This window comes from Magnolia sinica, chromosome 2, assembly GCF_029962835.1.
Source record: "Magnolia sinica isolate HGM2019 chromosome 2, MsV1, whole genome shotgun sequence".
In the NCBI taxonomy this organism is placed as follows: domain Eukaryota; kingdom Viridiplantae; phylum Streptophyta; class Magnoliopsida; order Magnoliales; family Magnoliaceae; genus Magnolia; species Magnolia sinica.
The window spans coordinates 135701498-135727667 of NC_080574.1; the positions used below are offsets into that span (position 1 = coordinate 135701498).

The following is a 26170-nucleotide window of genomic DNA, read 5'->3' on the forward strand; positions in this document are numbered from 1 at the left end:
TTACTGTGAGAATAGAGGCCATGTGGGGTGTGAGTGGGTGTGTAATATATATATATATATATATATATATATATATAGTGGAACGCTCACCTACGAACCAGTTCACAGGGACTACCTACTAACTTTTTTGAGAACTATGATTCTAAAAAATCTGAGCGGTCCACATGAAGCAGAACCTCATGAAACCCCCTGGTACCAATTTTTACTTTGAACCAAAACTTTCGTGGGCCATAAAAATGCAAACAGTTTTTTCCCTTGATTTGAATTTCTCTTTACTATGGCCCACTAGAATCTTAGATCAGGGTGAAAATTCACCCCCTAAGGTTTCATGGGATTCCGCATCTTATGGACCGTTCGGATTCGATACCCATGACACGTATGGAAAGGTGCGCATGTATGTGGGAGAGCATGCCTCTCTCTCTCTCTCTCTCTCTCTCTCTCTCTCTCTATATATATATATATATATATATATTGGGTTGCTGTCTTATCTTTGAGCCTCTGAAGATGATGTACGGTAGATTTCTCGCGGGCATCACGGTGGGCCCCACATAACTTCCACTTACAGGAATCTGATGAGCCTGGTCTTTACTGTACTGAACTTGGGTGGGATACCCCAAACGAGGCGATGTGCAATCACACCTAAAACCTATATATTCACGTGTTATTGCCTACCTAAGCTTTGGTGTGTTCCTCCGTCCTGATGGGGCCATCTGACGATTGGATTGGACTGCATATACACAACACAGTGGACCGCACATTCCATTTAGAGGTTCCTAAAATAGGCGTTACCCTCTCTAGTGTCCTGCATTATTCCCTTTAGCATGGCCCACCTGTCACGGATCAGGTTGGACTGGGGGGCTCGTCGGATGGGTTGGACGGAACTCACACGTCTAGGTGGCCGCACGAACCTCCAAAATACGGTAATCACCACACATTTGAAAGCATGGGATCATTCCCATGAGCAAAAGCTATTAAAAAACACAGCCATTCAACCTACTACCCATAAACAACAGAGGGGTCTGAGCTCTACACAAGTCTAGCTTGGCGCAGTTTGGCTCGGTTCAATCAGTAGCTCAAGCTAAGCTAAGTTCAAGCTTACTAGGTATTAAAATCAAGATACAAAAGTAGTCTTATAATAGAAAGTTGGTTTTTTTTTTTTTAATGTGATTTGTTTGGTATATATTTCTTCCGGTGGCAGCAGAGAATGTATGCACCTGTGGCAACACTTAGTTCAGTCATTTCATCAAACACTCAACAAGCATCATTAGTATCAAAATAACCAAGTCATCACCTAGCTGATTTGATCTAAGTGGATTCGAGTTAAGTCGAGATCAGACAAGCTCGAACTCAGCTCAAAAATTTTTTGAGCTCCAAAAACCAGCTGGATTCAGTCCGAATCTAATTTCAAGCTGAGGCAAGTCTAGCTTTTCCGAGCCCCGTTGAGCTCGCTGATCGAGCTAACTTGTTTGATAAACTCACAAGTGTGTGCAGGCTAACCCATACACAAGCAATCACACATGTCATTATGCCGAGCGTGTGAGTGAGACATGCAAGCATTCAATCTGAAAACGGGCCACAGCATCTAGAACGAATGGTTCTCTCGCATCTACTCGTTCTGGATACCGTGGCTCACCTGTGGAATGAATGAATCGGTCTGGGATTGGGGGGAGTGCATTAGGGGTTACCCTCACCGTGGGGCCCACCTTGATGATTTTTAGTATATCGTCCATCCATTTTTGTGCCCATTTTAGGAAGTAGTACCAAAAATTAAGCAGACACGTGTGACACAGTGGAACTTGGGCTCAACAAAAACAAAGAACAAGCCCCATATTTTTGATAGTTCAGGCCCTCTTTTTATTCATGTTTTTAACAAGCTGCCCCATCTGATATCTCCAAAACATGAAATAAGCCAATCCCAGACCAATCAACACAAAAACCCAAACCTTGTCTCCTCTCTCTCCCCCCGAATCGATCTCCTCGATGCTAAACTCCATCCTCTCCACATTTCCCAACATGCCCTCGTCCATATGCCCATATAACACATATGCCTTTTCCCCCTCCCTCACCGTCACTGCAGTTGGGAACTTCTCAACATCAAGGGCAATTTCGTCATAAACCTCCGCCTCTCCCCACCCGTCCTTGCTCTTCAGGAACCACGCCGTGTGGTGGGCCACCACCACCGCGGATCTGTCGCTCATGATCGCGATCCCGTCCGCCCCCGTCAGATCCTTTGGCAGGCGGAGCAGCTGGGCCGCGCCATCCTCGCCGTTGATCTTGTACATTTTTCCGGTGTTGGATTGGACGGCCAGGAAGTAGCCTCCGCTGACGTAGGTGATGCCGTTGAGGCCGCACCAGTTGCCGGGCTTATCTGCGTACACGTGCTGATCTCGGAAGATGGACGAGTTGGAGAAGATCGAATCTCGGCCGTCGATGTCGACCTTCCAGATGAAGTTGCTGGCGGAGTTGGTGACGTAGGCGTTGCCGGAGGGGTCGACAGCAACGTCGTTGGCAATCGGACGGTCGGGGTTGGTGGGGTCGGGGAGAGGAGTGAGGAAGATACGGGGGTGGTGGGGTGGACGGCTGAGATCGTAGGCGGCTAGAGCGTCGAATGGGGGGAAGGGTTCGACGGCGTGGATCGCGGCGAGGAGACGGCGATGGACGGTGTCGATCGTGATGCCGAGAATGGTGACGTTGGGGGGGAGGTCGGGGTCGGAGATGAACGGCTGGATGAGGCCAGAGTCGGAGACGGAATGGATGGAGGCGTGGCGCGTGGAGGCAAGGATGAAGCGGTGGGAGGATGGGTCCCACTTGAAGCTCTCGGGGAAGAGGTTGGGGGATTGGATGGTGATGATGTGGCGGGCTGAGGTGGGGGCCACTAGGATCAGGAGGGACAGCAGCGAGATTGCAAGGGCCGGTGGCATTGTCGGTTTTGGATGGAGTGGATGTGGAGATGGTCGAGCTCGATGGATTTATGGGCTGGATTTTGTTCGGGAATTACGGTAACGCCCTTTTGGAGTAGAATTACGAAAATGCCCTTTCTTGTTGGTGGGGTTAGTACTAACGTATTAAATTGAGAAAAACCTGCAGTCGAGCCGATCGATTCTGCTTTGACCGACGTATTTTTTTTGCTACCACCCTAAAATCGCAATTTTATATTTTGGGTCAGGTTAATAAGTCTTCATTCATGAGTTATTTTGTAATACCTTCCTAATCAAGTCATACATGTTTATGAATTCTGTTCAAATAATTTTTTTATGAAGTTTATATACAAGTTCATCTTGTGCAAACTGAACAAATTCAACTTCAGTCATAACAATCTTACATTGATTTTTTACAATTTTAAACCTGATAATGTAATTTTCATAATTCTTCCATAATATTTGCTGAAAATGGGTGAAATTGGATATGGTTATTTCTCTATTCCTAAAGAAAAATTGAGTGTTGAATTTTGCTTTCATTTCTTGCAAGTATGCATTGAATTTGACAATAAATTGAAATACCACGTAAAAACTATTGTCGTTAACGAATGATCAAATAATTACAACTTATGATTGATATCATTTTCCAACTTTTCGCATTGCCTAGTGAATGGGCCGATGTGTTTTATAGTCAACTGACTAGAATCACATGGAAACAGAACAAATTTTGGTCGATAATTTCATGGCAATGGATGTTGCCGATTTATCCATTCAGGATAAGGTTTATGGTACATTGATATAGTATTGTCGCTGAATACCTAGCCTACAATTTCTTATATAATTTGCATGATTTGATCAAGAATTATTCATTGAGGCTCGATGACTGGTGGTGGATTGGGACCCAATCTATTCAATCTCTCTTGAAGCAAAAGATTCTTAGGAAATTGTTGAGGGTTATATCTTTTTAGTAAACCTTGATTCTGAATTTTCAGGTACAAAATTTCTAACCTCCTGTTCTAGTCGTATAAGTTCAATGGAAGGTGAAATATTTCACATATCCTAAACTGGGATTGTATGGTAGGGATGGGCCAAGATTAGGCTTCTCCAACATGATGTCAGCTGTTTTGGTAACTTTTGAATGGGCCCCACAGCATGTAGCTGACTAGAGTCCTTTGTTCTCTTCGAATGGAGGTAAATAAATGATAAAGTATGACATTTTGTACGTATTTTCAGGGGCATGCCTCCATAGGGGGCACACCCCTGACTCATGTAAGGGGGGGATGCTATCTCGTGACTTTAGCAAACTTAGCTTGACTCATGAAAATGTTGGCTACATGAATAATACACCTCTAATAGATCCCAACAGAAGCTAGTACTCCATTTAGGTTCTTTGTTGGCTTTAATACTCCACATTCCACCTATCATTCAGCATGGATGGCAATAGGCCGGTTTCATGGCCTTGGCTTTAATCAAGCTAGAATGGTCTTACAGGGTTAGGCCTGCAAGGAAGGGTGATCAAATGTCTAAAACAAATTCAATTTAAATTTTCAGTTGAAAGGACAAATGATTTGAACCATTGAAGCATAACTCCTGATTCGATTATGATTTGTTAAATAAGCATGCCCTCCTAATGAAAACTATTAACAAGTGTCTTAAAAATCATTATAACAGCAGCCCACTTTATGATTGGACCAGACCATCATCATTGGCCCAAACCAGCTCTGCCGAGGAATCACTCCATATCACGCTCTGGCCTGCACTCGGACCTGGTACTCCACCCCGGCTGTCCATTACCACCTCTTTATGAGTTCCTTTTTCCTACATAGGATCTGAGGATCCCTATTGTAATTGAGGCCCACATGCTGAGTAGTCCAATGATATTTGTTTTATCTGCACGGTTTATCTGTTTTTCCAGCTCATTTTAGGGTACGAGGTCAAAATTAAAGTATATCCAAAGCTGAAGTGGACCACAGAACAGAAAAGGAAAAAAGAAAAGAAAAAAAGAAGTGAGGATATTGATGTTCACCATTGAAACCTGCTTAGGTCCTGACCGTTTCCTGTGGTGTGGTCCAGCTAGGCTTTGGATATATTTCAATTTTGAGATCATGCACTGAAAAGAGCTGGAAAAATGGATGGATGGGATGGATAAAACACATACATTACGGTGGGTCCCATAAAAACCACGCCATGCTATAGCGTTGTGAACTCCTCATTGCACAATCCGTGTCCCAGTCGAGTATTCATCGTGTCAATGATAAGGTACGGCCGGGCCAAGCTCTGTCCAAGCCTTTTCCACATTCTTTAACCTTAGCTCAGACCCAACCGGGGCCATGGCAAGCGAAAATAGGTCAGCTGGAGCCTTGCCTGGGCCCAAGCCTGAGAGAGAGGGGGGGGGGAAGGCATTCCCAAATGCATGGACTGAAAGAATTTATGTGGCGAGAAATTATTATTATTTTTTAAATTTATTTTTATTATTACTTCTTCTTTTTTTTTTGCGAAAGATAATTGGCTTAAAATTTGAAATTCCAATATTTTGAAAAAGATAACCGCCTGGACTCAAGTCCAAAACCCAGCCCGCCTATGAAATGAGCTCAAGTTTCAAGTCCAAACGGCCCACAGGCCTGGTACTCCAGCCCTAGCCTAGCCTGGAGTGGGTAGGCCCAAAAGGCCTTCCGGACTGCCCAGCCCATTAACTGCCCTAGCACTCAACCTAATAATGGGTCATGGATTTGAGAAGATTTCAAATCCCATGGTATGTTTGACACTATAAAGTAAACAAGGGTTTCAAATCCTCTCAAAGAGGAGGTTTCAAATTAAGTTGAAAGCTTGGATTATATCAAAAATTCTTCCCAAAGTTACATGTGTAACATGTGTGTCACTAGGCTATTAATTTATTGGGCACATGGCCCACTGATGATATCCCAAAACAATCAATTGCATCACTATAATTACTTTAATATGATAATATGTGCCGTTCAAACATTGTCCATATAAATCAGTGGTTAAAAATGGTTGGTTAATCACTTGGATATGATCTTATGCTTGTGGCATCTGAAACATGGAATTTCATCATTTTTAGACAAAGTATATATTTCAACGGGCTTATTATAACCATTGTGTCAAACATTATATAGGTATAGTAATTAAATATATTAAAATTGATTTAGTAATTAAATTCAAACATATATACATATACTATGCATAGCTACTTTTGGATAATAGCCTATTCAAAATTTAAGGTGCCAAACACAATAAAAAGATTTTAAATTGGTTTTGAGTCAAGGTGATTTCAAATCCACTCCCAAACAGGCCATAACTTTCAAGATTGGCATTGTGTGTTACCCTGGAGTCGGCTTCCTTTGAATGTTGTTGGGAACTTGCTTGGGCCATTTAGGAAACGGATTGGGCGTAGTGATGTCACCCAAGTTATGTGGGTCCCATCATGAGGTATGTGTTATATTCAAACCGTTTGTCCATTTAGCAAGCTCACATTGAGGCTTGAGCCAAAAAATAAGACAGATCTAAAGATCAAGTGGACCACGATGCAAAAAGTAGCGGGGGATTGATTGTCTACCATTAAAACCCTTTTAGGGTGATAAAAGTTTTGGATTAATATGATATTTGTTTCTCCTTTTCATCAAAGCCTGCATAAACTTAAAAACAAATTTGTATGTAAAATAAACATTATGGTGGACCTTAGTAGCATCGTAGGGTTCACTGTCCTATTGTTATTTGTGGTGTGGTCCACTTAAACTATGACTCATTTTTAGGAATATGGTTTAAAATGATCTTGCCAAACGAATGAAGGGTGTGTAGTGTCCCATTCTCGGATTCTGGCACTCTCATGCCAGATTCCGATCCTGGGATCCTACAAGGAAGATTTTCAGTAGAAATTTTTTTTTTTTGTAATAGAGCATAACCATAAGCATAACCAAGTCACAAAACAACATCACCACATATCCACTATATCGAAAACTTTTAAGTACAATGCGTATGAAAGGAAAATACAAGGTGATCAAAAGCTTCAAAATAAACTGATGTGCACTCCTGCCTCAGCGCTGCTGCTGTCCAACACTACCTGCACACAACGGTCGTGCATAAGCTTACAAAAGCTTAGAGGGTACTGTAAGTGTGTGTGCAAGGCCGCGCCAAGTGTACAATATTAGAGTAATGCAAAAATATGCAGGTAAGTCCACGAATGTAATCAACTATACCAAAACGATGTGATGCAAGGCATGAATGCTATCGGCCATACTAAGGTCATGCGATGCGAGGCCTATATAGCCAAATGTCATATGCGAGATGCAACGCAAGCATGCCAGTCCTCATCAACTACACATATCAGTTCAGTTCCTCTCTGGATATCACTAGGGTCTAATATACCTCACACTGACTGCCTCCTCCCTAGCTGCACAATCAAGTAAGTGGAAGAGACCACACTATCCGCCTGACTAGTAGTCTGCCAATACCTACCCGGCTCGTCGATAGCGAACTCATTTGCGAGCTGATCAAACTCAGCCTAGCTTATAGCCCCCTCACTAAGGCGGATAAGGCCACACCCCCTTCCAACCAACCATGATACAGTGAGAGACGCGGCCTACTGGTATTCGGCACTTGGGTGCTCGTGCATCCACTTGGTATAGACGTTGGAGCATCTCTTGGTACCAAAAAGGTTCTGGAACTTTCACCGAAGGACATCCTAAGTACCCACAGTGCTAGAACCAAGTATTTTCGGTATCCGATACGGTCATCCACGATGTGTCTGTGGAGCCATGGCCCTGATGTCGCTAGGGCGTGCAGTGATCAAGTCACCCATATGCGGAATGCATGAGTCACATCGTCAAATCATGCAGTAATCCTTCGCGTACCACGCACTCATGTGGGGGCACTCCGTCTCATAAGGAGTCCCGTAAATGCCTCAGCCCAACGGCTTATGCTATGATCAAACATTCCTCATATCAAGCATACATATGATGCGTATGGGCATGTATCATGGAGCTATACTAAGCATGTTATAAAGTGATGAATTATCCTTACAATGCAGATGGGCCTAGACGGCCTACACACAAGTACGGCCTATCAATGGGCCCTAGGGAGAGTCGTAATGCGGACATTTAACCAACATTATACTTGCAATGTGGACATCAAACCAACATTGCTCCCAAGGCATAGCCTGCCACAAACCATGGAGAAATCATGCATTGCAATGGACCCTAAGGACAACCCGTTGGGCCTCGATCCATGGGCCTTAGGTACATCAAATGGGCCGTATCACATGGGCCTTACATTCATCAAATGAGCCACATTAATGGGCCTTACCAACGGGCCTTATGTACATTGCAATGGGCTATAACCCATGTGCCTTAGAATATATCATAATGGGCCTAATCACATGGGCTTCAAATACATTGAATGGGCCCCATCACATGGGCCTTACATGTATACCAAGGTGGGCCACACCAAAATACAAGTGGTGATGATGATTTCCACCATTAAAAACCCTAAGGCCCACCAACAAATATATATTATATAATATATATATATATATATATATATATATATATATATATATATAATGATATATATATATATATACACACACACCACACGCACGCACACACGCGCACACACGCGCTCACACAGTGGGTCCCACCGTCCCAGGTGGACGGTGTGGACGAACACATACATCAAGGGACCCACCGTCCGTCTGGACGGTGGCAGCAGCACATACATCATCGTGGGTCCCATGTGGGGCCCACCATAACGCTTATCTTCCATCCAACCCGCTCACAAGGTCATGTAAACCCATGATGGAAGGAAAATGAATTTCTTTGATCCGAACTTTCGTGGCCCATAAAAGGGTTTCAATGGTAGAGTTCAATCACCGCTGTTTTCTTGTGGTGTGGGCTGCCTGAGGTCTGGATCTGACTGATTTTTGGAGGGGACCCACCTCAAGGGGTGGTCCACCTCATGGACGGTGTGGATACAAAATATACATCATGGTGGGGCCCACATGAGGGGCCGTGGGTCCCTGCACGGACGCCCGCCTACACGCGCAGGCAGCGCCTGCGCCTCTGGCGCTGTCAGCGGCAGCAGCGAAAGCTGCTGCCCTTATATATATATTTATTTTTTTGAAAATCACATTTTTGTGTGGTTTTTCGGTGGTAGGGCCCGCATCAACAAAATCCACCCCAGCCATTGGACTCTGTATCCTGTGACAAGTCCATCAAGTCCAATATTGGATATGGTTTGGGGTACAAAAACATCAGGGCGGAATTCAACGGTAGAAAATACCGTTTGTTATGCTAAGGCCCGCCAGGACATCGGATTGAGCCCATTTTTCAGCTCAACGCCTGAAATGATTTAAGGCATGGAATGGACGGCGTGGATTGACCACATACATCAAGGTGGGGCATAGACCAGTAACCCACCCCAAAAGCTTGTGAACCAAGCAATATTTGTGTTTTCATTTCAGTCCAGGGACGTCCCTGGACAGGGACGGCCTATGCATAGTGCATGCACAAGGTGGGCCTTGCTCCTGTGGGCCACCAAATGGATGAATGGTAAGGATAAAACATACATTAAGGTGGGGCCCATCCAAGTGGGTCACATGGCCACCCCATCACACACAAAGATAAATAAATAAATAAATAAAAGAGAGGGAGAGAGAGAGAGATAGAGAGAGAAATGGGACACGCATGATGGAGGGCTCCGCCACTATGAGCCCTCCCTTACAAGCAATCATACATCGAGTGGGTCCCATTGCATGTGGGCCCACCAAATCAAGGATCAACGGTGGAGATCCCTTCTCCACCAAAATGAAAGGTCTAGATGACCCTTTACAAGCTAGAAAATAAACATCATGATGGGGTTCATAGAGAATGGCCCCATCACGGAATGATCATGAAGATCAAGGTGGGCCATCGACCACATCTTAAGGTCCCAAGTGAGATCCATACCATTGATCGGTAGGCCTCACTTGGTCCATCATCAAAACATGAAAAACCTATCCTATAAGGCACCCACCGTCCGATCTTCTTGGTCCGATGGAAAGCCGACCTCCTTGTGCTTCACTTTGATGGTGGGAGATGAAGATTCAAGGGCTAAGATGGAAGATTTTGGGATGGAAAGTGGGCCACACTACTCACTTCTCTTTTTCTCTCCTTGAAAAAATGTGGACGTGTGAGGCTTATGGGTTGCTTGGAATTGGTGTGAGAAAAGAGAAAGAGAGAGAGAGAGGGAGATAAGGAGAGGTGATGGGTGTGATGGGTGAGTGATGTGAGGTGAGGGATGGGTGAAGTGAGAGGTGGTTTGACTTTGGTGAGAAAAAGCATGGGTTGCTTTACTTGTGGAGAAAGGTGATGTGTACTTGACATGAGGTGATGGATGGGATTGATTTGACACATTGTAGAGATTCTCTTGGGATTGCAAATGCGTGGCGTTTTCTTCGAAATAAACGCCGGCTCACATCTTCCTGCCAGGGTATCGGATCGGTACAAGAGACGCGGCGTTAGAACAGCGACGACGGTGCGGTCGCAAAGGTACAAGTCTCGAATTAAATCGACTCAAATCTACAACATACGACTTAGGGTCGATCGCAACATCGATTATGGTGGACCTTAGTAACATCGTAGGGTTCACTGTCCTATTGTTATTTGTGGTGTGGTCCACTTAAACTATGACTCATTTTTAGGAATATGGTTTAAAATGATCTTGCCAAACGAATGAAGGGTGTGTATATAATAAATACATCAAAATACATTATTATCGAGCCCATGTAACTGGAGGTGTACATGAGTCGAGCTTGGCACAGCTCAACTCGGGTCGGCCACTAGCTAACCTCAGCTGGAACTCTACGCGGCATGATCCTTGAGCTTGATTGGCCAACTCGGATCAGTTCAATCAGCAGCTTGGGCCAATTCGAGCTGAATTCGCATATGCAGCATTTTCATAAATGCATGAACTGCACTTCTAAACTCTCTCTGCATGTAAAACAATATTAACAATTTTATAGGTATTTTATCAAACACCTTATAAGCAACATCAAAATTAAGGAAAAATGGTATTTGTCTGATGAAATGTATCTTTCTTGTTACCAACCTACACTTCCTTGAGTCATTTCTTCAAACACTTGGTGAGCAACATCAATACCAAACTAAATGAGTCAGTGAACTGGTTTAAATCTGAGTTTGATTCGAGGGTCCAATCTAAGGCGCGTCAAGATCGGGCAAGCAAGAACTCGTGTTGGATTTTTTTTTTTAGCTAAAAAAATCAGTTTAACTCGGCTCCAACTCAGTTTCCAACCAGGTCGGGTCCTGCTTTTTCAAGTCGAGTCGAAGAAGCTAACCTAGCTAATTCAGTTCGTATGCAGCCCTATACGTACCTTAAACTCATTCGAACGATAGGTGGTGTGTGTTACACCAGCCAATCAAATCTCACTGTCTTCTACTATCATGGCCACTAATCAGTCATATTCCTTTCAAATGTTGGGTGGGCCATTCCTAGCATCAGGCCTAATCAAATCACATCACGTTGGGTCACCATCAACGTCCCCAGTCACAGGATCACCACGTAATCTACGTCAAGACGACACGAAGAGAAACTTTCATACTCTGACAGACTATGGTGGATGATGCGCAGGTGCTGTAAAATATTTAAAAATTTCATATATAAAATGTAAGTATTCCACGTTAATCTGTCCAAATTATGGATCCCAACTTGGATGGGTTTTCGACAAAAAATGGAACTTATTCGATCATTTGATTATTGGATTGGTAGACATTTATTCGACGGTGAAAATAAAAATTCCCACGGTCCTATTTCCACAAACAAGTGTCCACGAATCGGACGGTAGAAATGTTTTTTTTTTTTTCTCATTTTAGGATAAAGGATTAGAGATAGCTGTTTCAACCATTTACTCGGTTTTAATGGTAGCTAATGCGTTGAATACATGCAATTTACTAATGACCGTGTATCAAGCGTCGTACTCTGCCCGAGTATTAACTCCCACAGGAAGAACATCACAAGAAAATATCTCTGACAGACGCCACTTACGTGGCAACGTTTTCGAAAATATCTCCTCCAGAAGTTTCCGGATCCCAAATCGAATCCCGCGCTACCGCCTCCGGAGTTTCTAGACTCTCTCTCTCTCTCGGATATTTTCTCCTCGCCTTTCTTGTATGTTTTAAATACGTCCGCTTCAACTACCTAACAAACTCAGAAAACAATCTCCATCTCCCGCCCTCTTTCTTCTTCTCCTCTTTCTACTTCCCATCTACAGTCCGACGAGAGCTTGGTTCTTCTCACGGTCCGTCACACCTCCAACACAACTCAGACTGAAACTTATGAACTGAGTTTCTCCCGGTCGTCATGGATCTTAATCAACGGCCGGGATCTTACTATAACGTGCTCAGCGTCGACAGGAATTCTTCCGTCTCGGAAATACGGAGCGCTTACCGCAAGCTTGCGATGGTAACGTACAGCGCATTTTAGCAGAGCTAGTTGTCGAGCCTGTTTTCGTAATTTCGGTGGAAGTAAATGGTTTTTTTTTTAAAATTTTAATTTTAATTTTGTGCAGAAATGGCATCCGGATAGATGGACGACAATGCCCTCGTTCATAGAGGAGGCGAAGCGGAGATTCCAGCAAATTAAAGAGGCTTATGAGGGTAATTATCGTAATTAATCTTGATTAGGCGTTTAATCCCTTGAATTTGTATTTTTTTTTTTTAATATATTGAGAGGAGATTTTTGTTTTGGGGGCAGTTTTATCGGATGAGAGGAAAAGGAGAGTGTACGATGCGGGTCTATATAATCCAGATGAAGAAGAAGACGAGGTGGGTAGAAACGAAAATAGTCCGCGGACTACTGAAATGCTCCCTTCTGTTTTTATAATTTATTTATTTCTATGATCTGATTTTCTTATTTTCATTTTTTCAGGGATTCTCTGATTTTGTTGAAGAAATGGTTTCGCTCATGGCCGCTGTAAGGAGAGAGGTAAATGCTTTCTGTTTTTGTATTTTTCCTTTCTTACCCTCTAGTTTTCATGGAATTCACAACAGACCCTCGGGTCTTGTGCGTTATTGGGGGATTTTGTCAAGGGTGAATGTGTCATTTACAAAAATGTGAATGAGCTGTCAATGGATTGGAGCCAACTGGGCCCTCCTGTCCAGACCTCGTGCCGCAGAATCACACGAACTGGACTGCCCATCTTAACTGTATTTCGTCCGCTAATTGGACGGTTACGATTTCATGTAGGAGGGCTTATCATCACCGTAGGGTCCACGTGCTAGGTGGTTTGTATTCCCTCCGGGCCCACCAATTGGGTCCTGTGGCAGATACCACGCTGGGTCCCTGCAGCCCTAATCCCTGTGGGGCCTACCATGACTATAGGCAACTCATCTTTTTCCCTCCATCAAGATCAGAGTTACCTTATTAACCGATTTGCCGGCATGTGAACATCACAGTGGGCCCTAGGAAGGTTTCAACGGTGGGGATCTTTATTCCCATCATGTTTCCTGTAATGTGGTCTACCTGAATTTTGGATCTGCCTCATTTTTAGGCTCATGCCTTGAGATAAGCTGGTGAAACGGATGTACGGAGTGGATATAACACACATCAACATGGTCCTACAGATATCAGGGCAGCAGGTAATCGGCGGGGTAGATAGGTGATGGACGGGCCCCACAGATATCAATGGTTGGGTCCAGTAAACGGACGGTGTGGATTGTCTACGTTTCTGATATGCGTATGAATTTGCGCAACCACGGGGGATGGATGACGTAATCCAGCTTCACCAGAAAGATAAACTGACCGACACGCAATTTATGTAGTACCTCACCATCTTTTCCGCCAACATGGCACTTATGCAGGGAATCGGGACCGTTGAAAAGGTCGGTAGCACAATGAGTGGACAAGAACTTAAAATAAGACCGCTGGTTTCACCGTTGGAATCGATGGGAATCCGATGATGACTCGATATACTGGTGTGTCATCAGCCTAATTTTCGAGAAGCGTAATCTTCACGGTGGGATCTACGATTTTCACGGCAGTGATGTCCTTTAAAAAAAAAAAAAAAAAAACATGTTGGCGAGAAAGATGGTACAGTACAAATAGTTCCAGTGCAGTCGCTTGTATACGATTAAATCTCCACAAAATATCTCAGACTCCTTGTTTTGATACTCTGGCAGAGTGCGATGGATGATACGCAGGCACTTAGAAATTGCATACTCTTGCGTATCAACCGTCGAACGCTGCTTGAGTATCTTGTAAATTCCTTGAATGGCGGTAATTATGGTCACGGTGCATGTTAGCCTGAGAGAGATTAGGTAGCTAACGTGTTCGCCTCGGCTGTACTGCAGGAGAAGAGTTATAGCTTACCGGAGCTACAACATATGCTGATGGAAATGGCGCGCGGCTGGGATTCTCCCACGTGGAACTACAGAGGGAATTCTAGAGGCTCGAAGCGAGCCCGACAAGACGCAGATGCGGCGGTCCGTAGGAAACCGCAGTTCAACGTCGCCGGCAATACTCGTGTCCACGTGTCAAATTATGAGATGTTTGGAAGCTGAAGCGGATTGGTTGCTGTACCACACATCAGCTTTGTTGCTGTTGTAGATACGTGTCGCTCGAAGACGAGCACTGACGCTCCTCTCCGAGTTGTACGAACGGTTCAAAGGAGATCAAAGTTACATGGGTCATACAGTGATGTATTTATTATATCTACACCGTTCATCTATTTCTAGAGATCATTTTGGAGCATTACGAAGAAAATGAATCATATCCAAAGATCATATGACCACACCACCTATGGCCGTGGAGATAATAATTTTCACCGTTAAACAATTCGTAGGGCCCACCATAACGTTTATTTTCCGTGCAATCTGTTCATAAGGTCACAAAAACCTGACCGAAGAGGAAAAACAAATTTCATAACGTTTATTTTTCCTGCAACCTGTTCATAAGGTCACGAAAACTTGACCGAAGTGGAAAAACAAATTTCATAGCGTTTATTTTCCATGCAAGGTCACGAAAGTCTAACCGTAGCGTGAAAATAAATTTCATATTGATCCAAGACTTCTGCCACCCCAAAAAGGATTTCCAAAAAGGATTTCAATGGTAGATTTCAATGGTAGACGTTCAAGCCGTGGCTGTATTTTTGCAGTGTGGTCAGCTCGATAGTTATATCTATCTTATTTTTCGTCTCAAGCCTTAATAAGATAGATCTGACCCACGTAACTTGCTGACGTCAACACAGCAGATCCTCACACCAGCCAATCCGCCTCTTTGGAAGCCCAGTTCACTAATTTTATTTTTTATTTTTAATAATTTGGAATCTTCTTTGTAAATTCGTTTTTTTTATACAAATCATAGGGATGCAGAAGTCGACTCAGTCATTTCTGCCCTCTAATCAAAACCATTAATCTGGGGGACCCATTGTGTATAATACAAGCCTTCAATTTCGCCCTGGTTTTAGTGGGTTGGCGTTGGGGTTCTAATGGCCAAATTCCAGAAATTTGCAAATGGGCAAGTTCGAATGCATACTCTCTTTCCGACTGGGACACTTAAAGCCAATCGACTGATCCATACCGTTCAGTAGGTTCGATATACGTTTTACAAGCAGCCATCCTAATCTCGAATAATTTCTTTAAATATTAACCATTAGATCAACGGGCCTTCAGCATGGACAGAGGAGAGAAGATGAGAAGACCAGAAAGAGATTCTTCATCCCCTCTCTCTCTCTATTCAGCTCCTACAAATGTTTGTAAAGAGAAAAGAAATGGAGATTCTTAATTATCTCTCTTCTCAGTACGTGTATTTTGATTAGAAGGCTGATAATATTCTTATTTCCCCCTTGAATGTTGTTTATCTATCTGTTGATCAGATGGGTCACATATGCACCAAACTAATAATAAATAAATAAATTTTAAAGGAATGAAACCGGCAATTGGGTCTAGCTAAAATGACCCGTAGCACTTGCATGTAAAAGGTTGGGTCGAGCTAAAATGACTCAAGCCCAAGCTTGGTTCAAAAATTGATTGGACCATGCATCTGAATCCCAGATCCAGACTCAGCCCACAACCCAATCAAGCATGTCAAAGCCCGGGCCATACCTGTGCAAGGCCTATACTCGCCACCCTTAAACAGGAACAAATAATGGTACTTGGATTATCTGTTTATAGGATTCGTTGATATTTATTGAAAGGTTGAATTAAAAATATCAATGGTCATATTTTAACCAAGTCCATTAATCAGATGGTAGGATTTGCTTAAGCAATCTGATTTTTGGGACTATCACTTTGGGATAGTGGGTTTTGCAATTTGGTCTGTTTAATTTTAGTAAATGCATCCCCTTTCTGCATATGCTTTCCTAGACATCCAATTTCCCTACATATTTTATTAACCTTTGATTTTAGTGGGCCATTGATAAGGGGTTAAGATCTTATAATAACTTGCACATCAGTACCCAAGAAACAAATAAAATAAAATAAAATAAGTCACATAGCTAGAAAAGGCACTTGAAAAATCAGTACACATTCATCTTACCTATCGCATGTGTAAGATCACAGAGCCAAAAACCCATCGTTGGGGCAGCACCGTTGGATAACCATGTTTCATAGTACTTGTGTTAGGACATCAGCATCAACTCAGATTTCAACGAGGAGAAAGCTGGAAGGAAAGATATGTGATGTAATTGCAGCTGACATGATCATGAGATCAGATGTGGGGACCACGAAGATGAGAAGCTAAGGATATCAGCTAGAGATCGGAAGAGGAAGAAATGGAGGGTGTTGGTAAGGAAATGGAGTCACCTAATTAAATGTAACAAGGCCTATGGCGAGGGAGGATGTGGGTTTGCTTGTGCGGAGTGGATTAGCATCGCCCTTAGCGTGGGCTGCTGATGCATGTATTCTATATCCATGCCATCCATCCCAGTCATTTTAGGATATGATCTAAAAAATGAAGCAGATCCAATACTTAGGTGGACAATACCATATTAAACAGTGGTGATTGATTATTAATAGGTCATTTTTTTTCCTTCATCCAAATTGATGTGACCTTATTAACAGGTTAGATGGAAAATCAACGTTACCCAAACCTTATGGTGGGCCATAAGAAGTTTTTAATGATAGGGTGTTCAATCACCATTGTTTCCTATAATATGGTCCACCTGAGATTTGGATCTTATTCATTTTTGGGCTCAAGCCTTAAATTCATCTTGGAAAACAGATGCACAGCATGTTTGGAACTTTTCTAGGCCCAGACCCAGCCCATTTGAATCCTTAACTAAATTGCTTGACGATTGCTCGGCTCATGCGTGTGGAACCCTAGGCCCAAGACAGCCATTGACAGGTCCAGGCCAAAAAGTGGTGTTAATTTTCATTTAATTGTAAGATGTCAACCGTTGGATCCTTTGTCCGCAGATATCAGATGGGAACGAACGTTCAGATCATTTGGAGCCTACCAGGGATGGACTGTCGGTTTTTATACCATCAATGACAATCTTCAACGTCAATCAGGTTAAACTAGATCCGACTTTGCTTGTCCTGCTAACATGCCACGTGTAGGGCATCAGAGCCCTTCAAATGGTGGTCATCCCCATAACAAATCAGGCCGGTTCACTGTAGAAATAGTGGACACGATTGATCTGACCTGACATACGCCATGCCCATGTGATGCGTGGATAGGCTTGTTCTCACACCAGGTAATCTTCATGGTGGGGCCCACTGTTTGAATGGCTTGGATGTCCTGCATAGGCGACGTGGTGGGAAGTTGTTAGCTTAGCATGCAGGGGGTTGTACGGGATCATATCTCAGGGCGTGGTTTGGGTGGATCCACGGATCCGGATCCACCGATGTCGATGGATCCCTGTGGGCACACTGTGATGTATGTGCCTCACATCCACACCGTCCATCCATTTTTACAGATCATTTTAGGATATGTTGCTAAAAACAAATTATATTCAAATATTAGGTGGACCATACCACAGAAAACAGTCGTGATTCAATCCACACCATTAAAAACTTGACGACGCAACTGGAACGCTTATTATAAGATCACAGAGACCTGGATGAAGAGACCGCAGAAATATCAGTTCGATCCAAAACTTTTATGGACCACGAAAAATTTTTAATGGTCGATTATCACTTTTCCCTGTATTATGGTCCACTTGAGACTTGGGTCTGCTTCCTTTTCAAAAAAAAAGTTTTCAAAACGGATGGACGGCATGGATATAAGGCACATACATCAGGGCGGGCCCCACGGTCAGGGATCCACCCACCTCGGGTCGGTGGATCCCGGATCCACCGAAGCCTTGCTCCATATCTCAAGTGCATGGCAGTGGATTTCGCGTTGGGTTGACCCGGACGGGGATTACCTGCCAAGTAGCTTGGATACTAGGTGGGGCCACCATGATTTTTTTGAGAAATCCACCCCGTCCATCTGTTTTGAAAGATCATTTTCAGATATGTGACTGAAAACGAGATGTATCCAAAACTCAAGTGAGACACAAGAGAGGAAAAAGTGTGGATTCAGTGACCACTGTTGAAACATTTTTATAGCCACAAAAGTTAAGTATCAGGATTATTTTTTTTCGTGTTTTCACTTCATCCCAGTGGGAATGACCTCATAAACCGTTTAGATGGCATATAAACATCAAGGTAAATCCCAGGACGGTTTCAACGGTAGGAAACTCTGTTCCCAGTTTTCCCTCTCGTATGGCCCACTCGAGTTTTGGATCCACATCATCTTCTTCCTCAATAACTAAAATGACCTCAGAAAATGGATGAACATGGTAGATTTCTAACAAACATTACAGTGGGCCCCACCTGGCATCCGCGTCCGGTTGACCTGACCCAGCTAGGTTTCAGTATCAGACACGGGGGCAGCAATGGGTCAGCTTTATGTTGGACCCGTCTACTAAATGGGCGATCTGGGACCCATGATCCTGCCGCCCAAACTGACCTGATTAAAAATTCATTAAGCCCAACCCTGCCAGACCTGACCTGGCACGGCCGACCTGGGTTAGGAAACATGCATACATCATGTCTATGTATTTATATTATCGTCTGATAGTTTTTTGGGATTTTTGGTTAGATTGGACTATTTTAAAGTTACATGGGTGAGTCAGATTGGACTCATGTAGCTTGGCCCACATTGGAATTGGGTCAGGCCGGTTGATCCATGGGTGGACCAGCCCCATTGCCACCACCCCTAATTCAGTCCAAGGCCCAATCAATGGGCCGCAGGATTCAGAATGCTTGGCCATGGCCCAGCTGTGTTCATCGATGATTGTTATTGAGGGCCTGGCCCAAAGGCCACAACATTCATTCTCAAGCTTTGTGCTGGGCCCACTCCGTATGAAGAAAACCAAGTCCACTTAGGATTGCAAATCCAACGGTGATCAGCTTGTAGAAAAGGTACATATGGTGGAATCGGATGCATAGAAAGCGATGTGTATGCATGTGGTGAGGAGAAAAAAAAAACAGAAGATGCTTCCACGTAGCTGTTGGCCGGTGGGCTTTTCTCCTATTTCCTCCATTATTCATCAATGCATGTGGATTCCTTTTCCTACGACTGTCTTTTTTCTCATTTCTTCTACTCTATCCACGGTAGGTTATCGGTCTCTATCGTACTCATTACTTACAACCGGCTGCATACTAACTTATTGTACAAATCCATCCTCTTACCAATGTGGCACTTTTGTGGGACATCTGAGCCATCAGAAAGGTGGGCCCCACTATTGATATTATCCGATGCAAGAAAAATAAATCTATTCTAGTCGCTCATTGGGCGGATCATACCGTTGAAATAAATGGATGGTGGATGGTTAGACTCATTGTTCAAGTGCGACCCACCTAATGAGTTGATGGCCTGATTTTCGAAGTGGGTCATTTTAATGGATGGACCCAGATTTTTGCATGCCAGATATGTCCTACACATTTGAGACATTGGTGGGAATAATGGGTGTACATACTAAGATAGCATACACCCGGGTGTAGGTGATCGGTTCTCTCATCGCCATCTTCAATACACTGAATTATAACGTTGGAAGGTCTCCCACGGTACGAGAGGTACATGAAAAAAACGTGCAAGTAGCTGTGTGTGGGGTCTACTGAGGTGTCTGTATGAAATCCAATCCATCCCACATGGTTAAAACATCATCATAAGATGATAAATGAAAAATATTACTGACACAATCATTATGTGCATCACATGATAGGAAACAAATGAAAACCACCCGAACATCTTGAATCATGTGGTGGTCCACTTGATGGTTAGATCGGCCTTAATTTTGGTAAACCCAATTTTGATTACGGAAAAACCATGTTAAACCATCTGGATACCATAAATACATCATGGTGAATCCCACTTCCAAAGCAGTTCCATTTAAAACAAGTTGTACCTTTCCAAGTAAAGGGGACCATCGTAATTGGGCTGTAAAATGGGCCATACATGGGCTTGGGCTGGGCCATCACATTCAGATTATGAATAGGGCTATCCAGAACCGTTCAAAATCCCTTCCAAAACTGATCCATGATCTCTTTTAATCAGAAATTTTCTAGAGCGGGGATGAACGGCATGCGATCATCGTTCCAGAAGGAAGTGGGCCCACCATTGTAAACTCACCATTCAATTGTCTTAAAGCTGGTGGTCCCCACATTTTTGAAAGAAAGTAGAAATGTCCACATTATGGGAATGTGAGTGCGCTCCGTTGGCTAAAGAGTGGAAGCTGAGTTGTGGATGGTGGGGCCCACTTTCCCAAATGGATCTGCTTTGTAAAGATTCCCTACTTTCCACATGAGCTGTTTGAATGTCCAATCTAATTCAGGAACGACCTTGCTTGCTATGCAACTACTAATCTACGGCTACAGAAAAAGGCCCACTAGAAAGTATTTAGGTCTGGGCCTACATCTGCCTAACCATCCAAGTCGCTACAGGTTACAGATGGGCGATGATCAAGGCCGTTGGTAAACTTCATGGTCATGGACTCTATGATTGTGGGTTATGGGCCATCGACTATCTGGCCCATCAAATCAACGGTAGTGAAGTCACACTATCGTCCTCATATGCTGGAAATTACATCATCCAACTTCCTGTAATATAATACATAAATCAACCGTGCATCGTGACGTTGGAAGAAATAATGAAGGGGTTGGAAAGGTTGACCGTCTGACGCGCGGAACTCCGCCATTCACGTGGTGGTCGCTTTTCATTTTCCACAGTCCACGTTCCACACAAACGGAAAACAAGGTGCGGATTGCCTGTGGGGCTGTGTGGGGCCCACAGAGAAGTCGGTTACTAGTCCACTGACTACAAATCTACAATACGACGGGAATCTAAAAATCAGGCAGATCTAAAACTCATGTGGGCCATACCACACGAAACAGTGGGGGATTGAACGCTTGGCTGGGACAGAGGTTTTGTATCAGGATGATAGTTGTGCTTACTGTTTATCTGAGTGGTAATAACCCTATGAACGGTTTAGATGGTACATAAGCATCATGGTCAGATCCAGGAAGATTTCAACGGTGGACGTTTCGTTTGGTGTGGCCCACTTGAGGTTTGGATCTGCCTGATTCGATTATAGTCCTACCGTGGTCTTTCAAAACAGATGGGTAGAGTGGATTTGTCACGGAATTCCTGTGGGATCCACACAGCCCTTGGTACATGAATATTCGTGTGCCAGGGGTTACAGGCAATTCGCTTCCAAACAAGGTAGAGAAAAATGGCCAATTTCCAACTGTACGACCCATTTATTGCCCACCAACCTTTTAAAGCCCACTTGCCCTTCACCTCCCAGGATTACTCGCCGGACGTACGGACAGCTATTTCATATTACCAAAATGCCCCTGCTTTTCAAAAAAGTAATATTTGAAAGCTGTGCTTTCCTACTACTACGGATTATAACCGTAGCTATAGCGTACCCACTGACCTAAAAGTTATAAACGGAATGGCAAGTCAGGGTCGACCGAGTCATGCTATTTTATGGAAGCACTATTTTTCTTTTTTTCTCTGCATGGAGAACTTTATTCTACCTACATTCTTCTCTAATACATATTTATATAAATATGTATATATAGGCATATAAAAAAAAAATTCTCTCTTTTTTTCTTTTCTTCCTTTATTTATTTAACAAGAGTATCTTCTAAACCAAAGTTAGTTACTTGACGTACCCTATATGATTTTAGGGTAGGAGAAGCTACTTTAGCCAACCAACCTGGTTATTTTTCAAGATTCCATCAAGTTGATGTTCGAAAATCTATTTCATTCACTTCGCGATCAATTTCAATCAGTTCGCAGTCAATTTTATTCATTTCATTTACTTCACGATCAATTCCATGCATTTTAAGGTCAATCCCGGTGATTCCCCTTCACTTCACAGTCAATTTCATGCATTTCACGGTCAATTCCCTTCACTTGACGGTCAATTCCGTGCATTTCACGGTCAATTCCCTTCATTTCACGGTCAATTCCAATGATTTCCCTTCTCTTCACGATCAATTCCCTTTACTTCAACGTCAATTCCGTGCATTTCATGGTCAATTCCCTTCATTTCACAATCAGTTCCATGCATTTCACGGTAAATTCCGGCAATTCTCCTTCACTTCACGGTCAATTCCCTTCACTTAACGGTCAATTCCCTTCACTTCACGGTCAATTCTATGCATTTCATGGTCAATTCCCGTTACTTTACAGTCAATTCAATGCATTTCACAGTCAATTCGCTTCACTTCACGGTCAATTTCGACGATTTTCCTTCACGGTCAATTCCATACATTTCATAGTCAATTCCCTTTACCTCACGGTCAATTCAATGCATTTAATGGTCAATTCGCTTCACTTCACAGTCATTTCCATGCATTTCACGGTCAATTCCCTTCATTTCACGGCCAATTTCATGCATTTCACGATCAATTCCGACGATTCCCCTTCACTTCACGGTCAATTCAATTCACTTCACGGCCAATTCCCTTCACTTCACGCCCAATTCCATGCATTTCACGGTCAATTCCCTTCACTTCATGGTCAATTCAATGCATTTCATGCTCAATTCCCTTCACTTCACGACCAATTTCATGCATTTCATGGTCAATTCCCCTTACTTTACGGTCAATTCAATGCATTTCATGGTCAATTCCCTTTACTTCACAGTCAATTCCATGCACTTCATGGTAGGGGTGCACACGGGTCGGTTCGATCCGGTTTTAGGGTGAAATTCGAACCGAACCATTCTTAACGGTTCTGCAATTATTAGAACCGGAACCGGACCGTTAGCACCCTAGAACCGAACCGGAACCGGACCGTAAAGAACGGTTCGGTCCCGAATCGGATCCACGGTTCTGGGCTTTTAAAAATCCAGCCCAGCTTATGGAATTACAGAGAGCTTTGATCCAACGGTTGAAAAGTAGTATTGGGGCTGATTGGTTTTAATGCATTGCTAGAGAAGAAAGGCAAAAAAAAGAGGGTTTTTTGGCAGATGGATTTCTTCCATTGATAAAGGAGAAAAATTACATGATTTTTTTTGGGAACTGGTGATGGTTTTCTTCAGGTTGCAGAGGGATTGCCGAGAAAAGATAGAATTTTGGTTGATGGGTTTTTCATGGATTTGGAGAAAATAGTAGTGGAAAAGAGATTGGAATAGATGGTGATTCTTGGTAGCTTGGTTTTCATGGAATTGGGAGAAAGATGACAGAGGAAATGAGATCAGAGTAGATAATGGTGGTGATTTTTGGAGCTGTGAAAGATTGCTGAAAAGATATTGAAGTTTTGGATGATGGGTTTTGCATGAATTGGGAAAAAAGTGGGAGAGAAAGAGATGGTGATGATGGCCTTCCTGTTGTAGCAGAGAGAATGCTGAGAATGGTTTTGAGCTTTGAATGATGGTTTTTGATGGGTTTGTGGGAAAATGGCATTTCAATATACAGTGATGACAGTTTTCTCGGAATTGCAGATAGATTGCTGAAAAATATTGAAGTTTTGGACAATGGGTTTTGCATGGATTGGGAAAAAATGGCAGAAACTAGCATTGGCCTTGTTTTAATTGCAGAGAGATTGCTAAAAAATGGGTTTTTTTTTTCTATTTTTTGACTGATATATTTTAATGGGTTTATGGAGAAAATGGCAGAAAAATGGTACCTGAGTATACAGTGATGTCCGTTTTCTTGGAATTGCAGAGAGATTGTAGAAAAGATAATTGATTTTTTTCTAGTGATTGGGAGTTAGGACGGGCGGACGGTGAGAGAGAGAGAGAGAGAGGGCAGAGCGACTGAGGGAGGGTAGAGAGAGTGCGGCGAGAGAGAGGGCAGAGGGCAGGGAGTGCGGCGTGAGAGAGGGCAGGGAGTGAGGTGCGAGAGAGGGCAGGACGTTAAACGACATAGGCATTAAGGTTTTTTTTTTTGGTTTTAAATACATCGGATCGACAGTTCCTGTCACGGATCGGTTCTACGGTTCGGTTAATAGTTCGGATTAACGGTTCGGTTCGATTCTACAGGACCCTAAACCGGAACTGATCTGTAATCAATGGTTCAGAAGATTTGGGAACCGGAACCGGACCGTTAGCACCTTGGAACCGGACCAAACCGGACCGATCCAACTGTTCCGGTCTGGTTACACGGTTCCGGTTAAATGTGCACCCTTACTTCACGGTCAATTCCCTTCACTTCATGGTCAATTCCCTTCACTTCACGGTCAATTCCATGCATTTCACGATCAATTCCCTTTACTTCACGGTCAATTCCCTTCACTTCACGGTCAATTCCATGCATTTCACGGTCAAGTCCGGCGATTCCCCTTCACCATATAGTTAATTCCCTTCACTTCACGATCATTTTCATTCATTTCACGGTAAATTTCGGCGATTGCCCATCACTTCACTGTCAATTCCATGCATTTCACGGTCAATCCCCGCGATTCCCCTTCACTTCATAGTCATTTCCATGCATTTCATGGTCAATCCCCTTCATTTCACAGTCACCATAACATTTATTTTCCATCCAATCTATTCATAAGATCACAAAGACCTGGATGAAGAGGAAAAACAAATTTCATGATGATCCAAAACTTTCGTGAACCCTAAAAGGGTTTCAATGGTAGACATTCAATCCCGCACTGCCTTTTACAATGTGGTCCACTTGATAGCTAGATCTATCTTATTTTTCGTATCAAGCCTTAATACAAGTTCGCCAAATAGATAGACGGTTTGGATATAACACATACCTCATAATGGGACCCACAAAAAGCGATAGGAATTACAACAGGGAAAAAGTCGCCAGGGTTGGGACCTAGTTGACCGGGTCAGTAGATACGGATTATAACCATAGCCATAATTGTAGAGTTGGGGATTACAATGGTTATGGCTACAGTTATAATCCATAGCCACTGACCTGGTCGACTGGGTCCCAACTCGGTCGACCTCGACTCACTGACTGTTTTTTCCCCCTATTGTAATCCCTGCCGCTTTTTGTGGGTCCCATTATGAGGTATGTGTTATATCCAAACCATCCATCTATTTGGCGAATTCGTACTAAGGCTTGAGACGAAAAATAAGATAGATCTAGCTATCAAGTGGACCACAGTGTAAAAGGCAGTGCAGGATTGAACGTCTACCATTGAAACCCTTTTAGGGGTCACAGAAGTTTTGGATCATCATGAAATTTGTTTTTGCTCTTCATCCAGGTCTTTGTGACCTTATGAATAGATTGGATGGAAAACAAATGTTATGGTGACCGTGAAGTGAAGGGGAATCGTCGAGATTGACCGTGAAATGCATGGAATTGACCGTGAAGTGATGGGGAATCACCAAAATTGACCGTGAAATGAATGGAAATGACCGTGAAGTGAAGGGAATTGACCGTGAAGTGAAGGAGAATAGCCGGACTTGAATGGAAATGATCGTGAAGTGAAGGGAAATGACCGTGAAATGCATGGAATTGACCGTGAATTGCATGGAAATGACCGTGAAGTGAAGGGAATTGACCGTGAAATGAATTGAATTGATTATGAAGTGAAGGGAAATTGCCGGAATTGACCGTGAAATGCATGAAATTAACCGTGAAGTGAAGGGAATTGACTGTGAAATGAATGGAAATGACCAAGAAGTGAAGGGAATTGATCGTGAAATACATGGAATTACCGTGAAGTAAAGGGGAATCGCCGGAATTGACCGCGAAATGAATGGAAATGACCGTGAAGTGAAGGGAATCAACCGTGAAATGCATGAAATTGACTGTGAAGTGAAGGGGAATCGTCGGAAT

General features: G+C 43.2%; 2 protein-coding genes across 3 annotated transcripts; one reads left to right on the forward strand and one right to left on the reverse strand.

Moving 5' to 3' along the window:
* Positions 1 to 1802: 1802 nt before the first annotated feature.
* LOC131237793 (uncharacterized) lies at positions 1803 to 2953 on the reverse strand. The gene has a single exon (XM_058235785.1). It carries the CDS (start codon positions 2919 to 2921, stop codon positions 1842 to 1844), a length of 1080 nt encoding a protein of 359 aa, XP_058091768.1. The 5' UTR covers positions 2922 to 2953; the 3' UTR covers positions 1803 to 1841.
* Positions 2954 to 12066: 9113 nt separating this feature from the next.
* LOC131237794 (uncharacterized) lies at positions 12067 to 14524 on the forward strand. Of its 2 annotated transcripts, XM_058235786.1 has the most exons (6): positions 12067 to 12389; positions 12496 to 12583; positions 12681 to 12751; positions 12855 to 12911; positions 13787 to 13807; positions 14276 to 14524. In XM_058235786.1, exons 1-6 carry the CDS (start codon positions 12288 to 12290, stop codon positions 14483 to 14485), a joined length of 549 nt encoding a protein of 182 aa, XP_058091769.1. In that variant the 5' UTR covers positions 12067 to 12287; the 3' UTR covers positions 14486 to 14524. The 2 variants fall into 2 exon arrangements, with proteins under 2 accessions (XP_058091769.1, XP_058091771.1); XM_058235788.1 differs by lacking the exon at positions 13787 to 13807 and having other exon boundaries at positions 12077 to 12389.
* Positions 14525 to 26170: the final 11646 nt, after the last annotated feature.

Bases quoted from the DNA above. Each gene is read 5' to 3' on its own strand.
- LOC131237793 (XM_058235785.1), bottom strand. From the start codon at position 2,921: ATGCCACCGGCCCTTGCAATCTCGCTGCTGTCCCTCCTGATCCTAGTG.
- LOC131237794 (XM_058235786.1), top strand. From the start codon at position 12,288: ATGGATCTTAATCAACGGCCGGGATCTTACTATAACGTGCTCAGCGTC. The intron at 12,912-13,786 runs GTAAATGCTTTC...GCACTTATGCAG, and splicing joins TGGCCGCTGTAAGGAGAGAG to GGAATCGGGACCGTTGAAAA. The intron at 13,808-14,275 runs GTCGGTAGCACA...GCTGTACTGCAG, and splicing joins GAATCGGGACCGTTGAAAAG to GAGAAGAGTTATAGCTTACC.